The sequence below is a fragment of the Odontomachus brunneus genome, unplaced genomic scaffold (genome assembly GCF_010583005.1).
Source record: "Odontomachus brunneus isolate Ranch 3 - 2012 unplaced genomic scaffold, Obru_v1 Obru_scaffold_001, whole genome shotgun sequence".
In the NCBI taxonomy this organism is placed as follows: Eukaryota; Metazoa; Arthropoda; class Insecta; order Hymenoptera; family Formicidae; genus Odontomachus; species Odontomachus brunneus.
This window is the reverse complement of record NW_022639451.1, coordinates 5,486,938-5,494,107: the sequence shown is the minus strand read 5'-3', so window position 1 is coordinate 5,494,107 and position 7,170 is coordinate 5,486,938. Positions and strand designations below refer to the sequence as shown.

The 7,170-nt window shown below is 38.0% G+C and overlaps 1 protein-coding gene across 1 annotated transcript; it reads right to left on the bottom strand.

Moving 5' to 3' along the window:
* Positions 1-599: 599 nt before the first annotated feature.
* On the bottom strand, positions 600-5,527 carry LOC116840505 (serine/threonine-protein phosphatase 6 catalytic subunit). Its single transcript, XM_032807316.1, has 7 exons — positions 5,357-5,527; positions 5,100-5,195; positions 4,618-4,825; positions 4,443-4,522; positions 4,136-4,241; positions 3,834-3,995; positions 600-3,684 (listed from the first exon to the last, which is right to left on the bottom strand). Exons 1-7 carry the CDS (start codon positions 5,423-5,425, stop codon positions 3,494-3,496), a joined length of 912 nt encoding a protein of 303 aa, XP_032663207.1. The 5' UTR covers positions 5,426-5,527; the 3' UTR covers positions 600-3,493.
* Positions 5,528-7,170: the final 1,643 nt, after the last annotated feature.

The following is a 7,170-nucleotide window of genomic DNA, read 5'->3' as shown; positions in this document are numbered from 1 at the left end:
GTAATTTCATTTCATAAAGCAAATCCATACATACACACATCAAATTCAATCAATTTGGGATCGAGGGCTTCCGGTTCCGGGCAAAACAGGCCGAATTTCACGCGCGGCGCGTGAACCCCCCTGTATTTTTATGAATAAATAAGATATTTAAAGAAGAAAAAAAAGTAAATCTGAAGTCTGTTTGGAGATGCCTTTCATAGGGATTATAAATGTAGATAATATATTATACATAATGAACATAAATACACTATATTATTATATATATATAATTATATATATATATTATATATATTATATATATATAAATAGTAAGGAGTAAATAGAATTATTATATATATATATATGATATATATATGATGATGATGATGATGAAAATAATATTATTACGAAGTAAATAAACTGATTAAAGATTAATAAAAAAACTCGTGCGCCGTTTATTCTTATCTTATCGTGCAATTCTCCTACATACTTCCTTATCTCATTTGTTAGCAGTGCTTTGTACTGTTTCCTCCTTATCACAATCAGCAGTCATACGCATGTCCACACTTGTACGTGCACGCACGCACGCATGCATATCGGGAATAACCATTGACAATATCTAGTGTAATTTTTTGCGCATTTTTTATTACAGACGTTCTCATTACATTAACATAACAAAGTCTATACTTTCAAGGTACATGATGATCCTTCAAAATGATGTTCTACCTGTGAGATCTTTAAGGATTTATGCGCAGTGTTCAAGCTCCCGCACGGAGCATTAAGCTAAATTAGTCTCGTTACTTGTCTCGCTTTTCCCCTCTCTATCGCAAGTTGTCTTTCTTTTGTTCTCTTCTCTCGCGAGCTCTTGCCGATGATTACTATCGAATGACACTCCGCAAAACGGTGTTCAGTGCTGAAATCAACACGTGAGACCGACCTTGACGATCGTCCCGCCCGAACAATTAATTTCAAAAATGGCACATTAGTCGGTTAAAGTAATCGAAGATATAACGATTAAAAAGATTGAACCGATTCACGTGCCGCTCTCAAGACTATTTATTTTTTCGCGTGAGATGTATTCCAGCCTAGTCGCGTATTGATTTTGCAATGAAACACTATTTCGCGCAACCTGAAACATCGCGTCGCCGCAAGCGCTTGGACACTTCGATAAGATTAAAGCGATCACAGACAGAGGCATTTCAGAGACGAGCACCGCCGCGAACACCCCAGCATTTTAGATACAGAGGCTAATACTTTAGGATTTCTAGGATACCCGTATCGCATGGGGCATTCACGTCGCGTCGCCTTCGTTTCACGACTCGGAGGCTGCAAATGTAGCGAGTCGAGTTTGTAACGCAAGCTCCGTGTCTCGTTCTCTCGGTGCAACAATCTCTCTCTATCTAATGCAATATCTCGTTATAGGTGTAAACGTGTAAAGTGTCAATAATTAAGTAACAATGTAAATGTGTAGTACAAATAGGTAAAACACTTCGCGTGCGTATGACATTTTATAAAAAGTAATAAGAACGCGTACGTAAACGAATAACCGTAAGAAATCCCGTAGAACGCAAGTAGTACCGTAGAAAATGTTTCTCGAGTGGGAAAGCGAGGACACGTCTCTTGCACATATAGCAAATCAGCTCGCGGAATGGAATAAAAGTGAAGAGGGCAGCGCGATAAAAATGTTTCCTTCCCCGTCCTCGTTTAAGCTCTGGTACCTGTATGATTCTTCGTCTTTATGTTAGTTCGTCTATGATTATCTGTCAGTAAGAAAAGCGTTTACTTCCTAGTAGACCGTCGTGTTATAGTTCTGAAGGCACTGTTCAAAAGTCCATTACATTTCTCGAGATAACTCCGGGTCTTCCGAGACTTCTTCCAAAGTGTTCGCGACATGGAGTGTCGTTATAAACGTCGACGTGATCATTACACCCGCCTCCTTCTTCCGTCTATATCACAAAATTCAAAATAGAGTAGTCTCCACTTGACAGCCAGTGTCAATGCCAATGCCGTGTATTCGTCAGGTCTGTGATCGGGTTAGGAATTATCGTGAGCTAGCAAAAATCGATGGTCAGAATTCAGGCTTATGATACGCAATGGCCGGTGCATTCCGTTAATTATGTATAACGATATCGTATCATTATATTACAGAAACGCTTATTAATTTAGAGGCACATTGCTAAGGGTCTCGGTTATTTCTTCTTTTTTCTCTTTTCATTTAAAGTTGCTCCCTACGTTAATGAACTTACGACAATTAACTAATTACGATTATTTCGTACGACAGCGATTTGGCATATAATATCGGAAACTGTACAAAGATTCGGAGAATATAGTAAGTGTTCGAAAATATCGCTCTGTACACACGTAGAATAGAGGTGCGGCGAACGAATGGCGAATGTCTCGAAAAAAATAACCAACGTGTCAAGACACTTGAGAGACGTTATTGAGCTCGGAATTTCTTAAAATTAAGCGTAAAAAATGTCATGTGCATAACAACAAACGAGAGAACTCTACAGAGATGGTACACAATCCCGCTATCGGATTTCCTTACCTAGGCAGGAAAACTTTGGCTACCGCTACATGCTATTTGTACTTCGGCGAAAAAAGAGCCGAATTTACACTGCTAAGAACACTGATTGCGCGTCTAGAAGAAGAAAGTAACTGCACGCAGCACACACAGTACCTAAACCAGAAACAGATCATTTACATGTTCAGGAAGACCTTAACAGTACTATATATATGCTCACGTTTTTAATAAACCTGAATTCTACGCACAACGATTGTAATATCAGAGAAGCATTCACCGTGCTCAGAGAGTGTACTTTGCCGGAATGTTTGGAATATGATTTCTTTTTTTTTCACTTTTTCTTTTATTTAATCGTTCACACACAGCACTGGACTATATTCGTTAGTTGCGTTCATAAATTATTTAAAAGCTCTTAGTCTTTTGAACATTAAAGTCCATGATGCTGCTCTGAGATATGAATGCTCTACAGAATGTACACAGTAGACAGCAAAAGCGTCTAGACCACAGAATGTTCACATTTGCTCCATGATGCAAAATATTTTTTCATTTCGAGCTACAAAAATCAGGCTGATGCGATGGCAGATACTATGTATATATATAAAAGTTAACTTTACAACATATAAAACTTGATAAAGTTCTTAAAAAATCTAAAGAACATTCCCTGAACAAGTAATCACACGACAATTCAGTCCTCTAAGTATTTCGCAATTCGGTCGTAGAACGCATCCAAACAAGTTTTTTTTTTTCTTTTAAGGGAATTAAAATTCTAGAGTAATATATATGTATATATATATATATATATATATATATATGTATATGTACGTGTGTTGTATGTATGTGTACGTGTGTATGTATGTATCATACATTCTCACAAATTTGAGGCTCCGTCATGGTACCAGCCTGGATCCGTCAACAGAGTCATGTGATTCCGTAAAGTCTAGACAGAGACACTTCTTTCCCACGTCCGTACAAATGGGCCACTAAGTTAGATCACAAAAAGTACGGAGTGGTCGTTAGAGGTGGGATTACTCTTTCAGAATCAGGCACCGCCTGGAACAGCACGGGTGTTCTCTGATCCACTGTCGTGAACTGCAGGATACTAGCTATGTTACCGCATCGATAACAATAATTTGGAGCTGACCACACTGTGACGAGTTTGTCATTAAACATGTACCTATAACCTGGTAAAAAACATGTATTATCAGTACACCTTGCAATTAACTTAGATAACATTACGTTGCAATGTAAAACTTAGATTACATTAGATTATAATATAAAAGTTACGATTTTAGATAACATTAAAGTATTATGACTAATGAGATTATAATACCTTCGTGAACTAGTTGGTGTGCTCTACAGATGAGTTTAAGGTCGTTTACTTCCATGAACATGTAAGTGACTTTACTGCCAAATAGCCAACCTGCACCACGCGGACTTACTGACCATGTTTCCACATCCTCTGGATCAGACCAAACCAAATCACAGAAAGCACCTGTGTAATGTAGTAATTAAGGAGTAATATTCAATATATCTTTTCATACACGAACAATTTGTCAGGCTGTGCAATATTTAACATAGTAAAGCATTATGCAACTGATGTATATCGTTAATATATTATAGTCATCAGCATACCTTTGTGTGGAATCTCTTGATTCCTTTCAATCGTTCTAATTTGATCTAGTGTTCTAATAGCTGGAGATAATCCACCATGTACACAAAGAACCTGTTCATCGATTAACTACAAAACAGGATATTTTATTTTAATATTATAATACAGAATCTATTAGTTCATAAATTATATAAAAGTTCTTAATCTTTTGAAAAATAAAAGCTCTTAATCTTTAAAAATCTTTTAGTTTTGAGAATCCTCTTACTCAGTTATATTTCAAAGACACTTGGCTTAGTTTTTCGAGATACTTTACATAATATAAATACTCACGGCAGCAACTGTGAGCAAGTCAAACACCCTACAACAGTACTTCCATGCGTTAGCATTACCATATTTATTTTGGCATTCATCTGTAATAAAAAGTTACAATGAAACCAATGAAACAAATACAATTGTATGGGCATAAAATAAGTATAAAACAAGGGATGTACAGCTGTATGCTTACCGTAAAATCCATAAACATGTGTTATTTGTCTAGACTCATGATTCCCACGAAGTAGTGTTATCCTGTCAGACCATTTAGCTTTAAGTGTGAGCAGACGAGTGAATGTTTCTAGACTGTAGTAGCCCCGATCTACAAAGTCTCCCAGGAATATATAATTCGTATCTGGTACTTGACCACCATTACGAAACAGTTCTTCTAAATCGTAAAACTGCAACATGGAAATGCACGCAATCTAGGATGTCTGTCCACTTCCTTTGTCGAAATAACTATGCATGGACTATTGTAAAATTAGCAAGAATGTGAAACTGATCAAAGGTTAGTTCTCTATTCTTAACACTTGACGAATTATTCTTGTCTCTCATTGTGGAGAAATTATCTACACAAGGTGATATTTTACGGCGTACGAGAACTTAACGATGACCCTGTCATGATTTCGGGACGATGCTTCGATTTGGAGGTTAGGGAGCATATCCGGGACTTACCTGACCATGGATATCGCCGCATACCGTCACCGGGGTGGACACGGGCTGGATGTTGGACTCCTCCAGCAACAAGTCACATACGATGTCACAGAGTTTCTGTCGGCAGCGTGAAAATGACAGCGTGATTAACGGGAAAGGCGAAATACGCGCTGGTGTTACAGGTAACCTATCGGCGCCGATCGCGCGCGGCCGTTGTCGCTCGCGAAGCGGACCGTACGTTTTCGGCGCGGACGCCGATCCCACGCGCATTAATTTACCTTGAGATCATTCTCGGGCAGGTATTTGCACTCTTTCGCGATATCTATCCATCTATCGACGTCTGACATTTTGGACTCGCACCGTAGTAGGAAAATACTGATCGCGCCCCCATATAGCTACGTTCGTCCGCACGTACGCGCCCGAAGCTAGCTGAATCTCGCAGAGAGACGCGAGCGCTCGCACCGTTGAAAATATGCGAGCGGATACACATCGAAGCTCCGTTGCCTCGATATGAAGATGCAATCGAAGGTTCTGTATACACTCTCCAGCTGGACTTTCCGTAATCTTCTCCAGATTTTTGGGAATAGGTTTAATTTCAATTAAAACTCGAAATTCACTGTTACTATCAAACTCATTTCTGGAGATGAATCTTCCTTTCATAATTGTTAATCCTAAGAGTAGAGATTCGTTCGCTCTCTACATTTTGCTCCTTTCTTCCTTGTTTCGATAATCGAACATGTGTCTTATTTATTTCAAGTGCAATAATCGCAAGAAAGAACAATCAGATTAGATTCAGTGCATTGGTATTAGACAATGACCAGCAATTTTCAGAATCTGATAAAATCATCATATGTTTTGCTCACATTCACAAGTCCCACCGGTTCCTTTGTTCTGTTTTATAGGTCATACAGTCGTCGTGAAGTCAATATAAGATTCTGGGCCACGGGTTCCTGAATGGGTATCGTAAAAATAGTGCAATTAATTTTGCACTCTGACTGAGCGCGAGAAAACCTCATCGCACAAAATGTAATCGATTTCTCTATCGTACGTTTACATTTGTTATGAATTTTATATATTACGTCAATGAAAATCATGCAATTCTATTTAAACGTAACTAAAAAATGATATTAACGGTAGGAGAGAAAAAAGAGAACAGAATCTATTAAATTTATTAAATTTTTTAAATATCTACGTGTTAAACATTTTCTAATTTTTTAGATTGCAAATTTTTATTATATAAGTGACTGATAAAAGTGCTTTGTCTATTTTTCCATCTCTTTTTCTCTTACGTTTGGACGCCGCCATTAGAGAAGGGGGAGTGTACAAACGCCTTTAAATTACGTCACAGCTCATATAGCGCTAAATGAACATTATCAATTGTTTTCGTGCGATATATATCATAGTTAATTCTGAATCGTTCAAATTGATATAAATGAATGTCGTATCTCCATTAAAGCAGACAGCACGTAATGTTCATAATTGCGTGTGCCATTATTAAATCGAGTAATTACTTGAATCGGTAACAGGATCGACATGTATACGCGACATACGTCACACCAGATGTCTTTACGGGTCAATGATCAATAACGATAGCCAATGTCGTGATTCTATTGAACAGACTCGCTTCTAAATTCGCTGATCGATCGGCCGAATTTAAGAAGTACGATGTCAAGTAGGCCGATATAATTCGCACACCACACAGACACGGACAAATATATGTATACGTTTCCATTACATAACCTTCCTTCATTAATAATCAAACAACATCGAGACACAACATCAAGTTCAAAGCGATCGAACAATCTGGAATTTTTTCCGAAATAAGCGTCAATGGAAAGAAAATATCGTATCTTCCTTGCACTTTTCATACGTAAAATGATATCAGCGAGTCTTCGAACTCACGAGAAAGAGAGTACAAAAAGAGACAAAAAATCGCAAGTGTAAGGAGTGTAGTTAAAAAGAACAGCTATTTTGTATGCATGTGGTGTGGGAAAGTACAGCTGAGACGAAGGAATCTATAGTTAACCGCGAAATCGATGTGACCGTTTCCGAGGACGATTCCACTTTCTCTGTTTCTCTTTGCTTCGCAAGT

Excerpts from the sequence above, each read along its gene's own strand:
- LOC116840505 (XM_032807316.1), bottom strand. The coding sequence starts at position 5,425 with ATGTCAGACGTCGATAGATGGATAGATATCGCGAAAGAGTGCAAATAC. Across the intron at positions 4,826-5,099 it reads GCGGCGATATCCATGGTCAG|TTTTACGATTTAGAAGAACT; the intron begins GTAAGTCCCGGA and ends TCCATGTTGCAG. Across the intron at positions 3,685-3,833 it reads ACACCAACTAGTTCACGAAG|GTTATAGGTACATGTTTAAT; the intron begins GTATTATAATCT and ends GTTTTTTACCAG.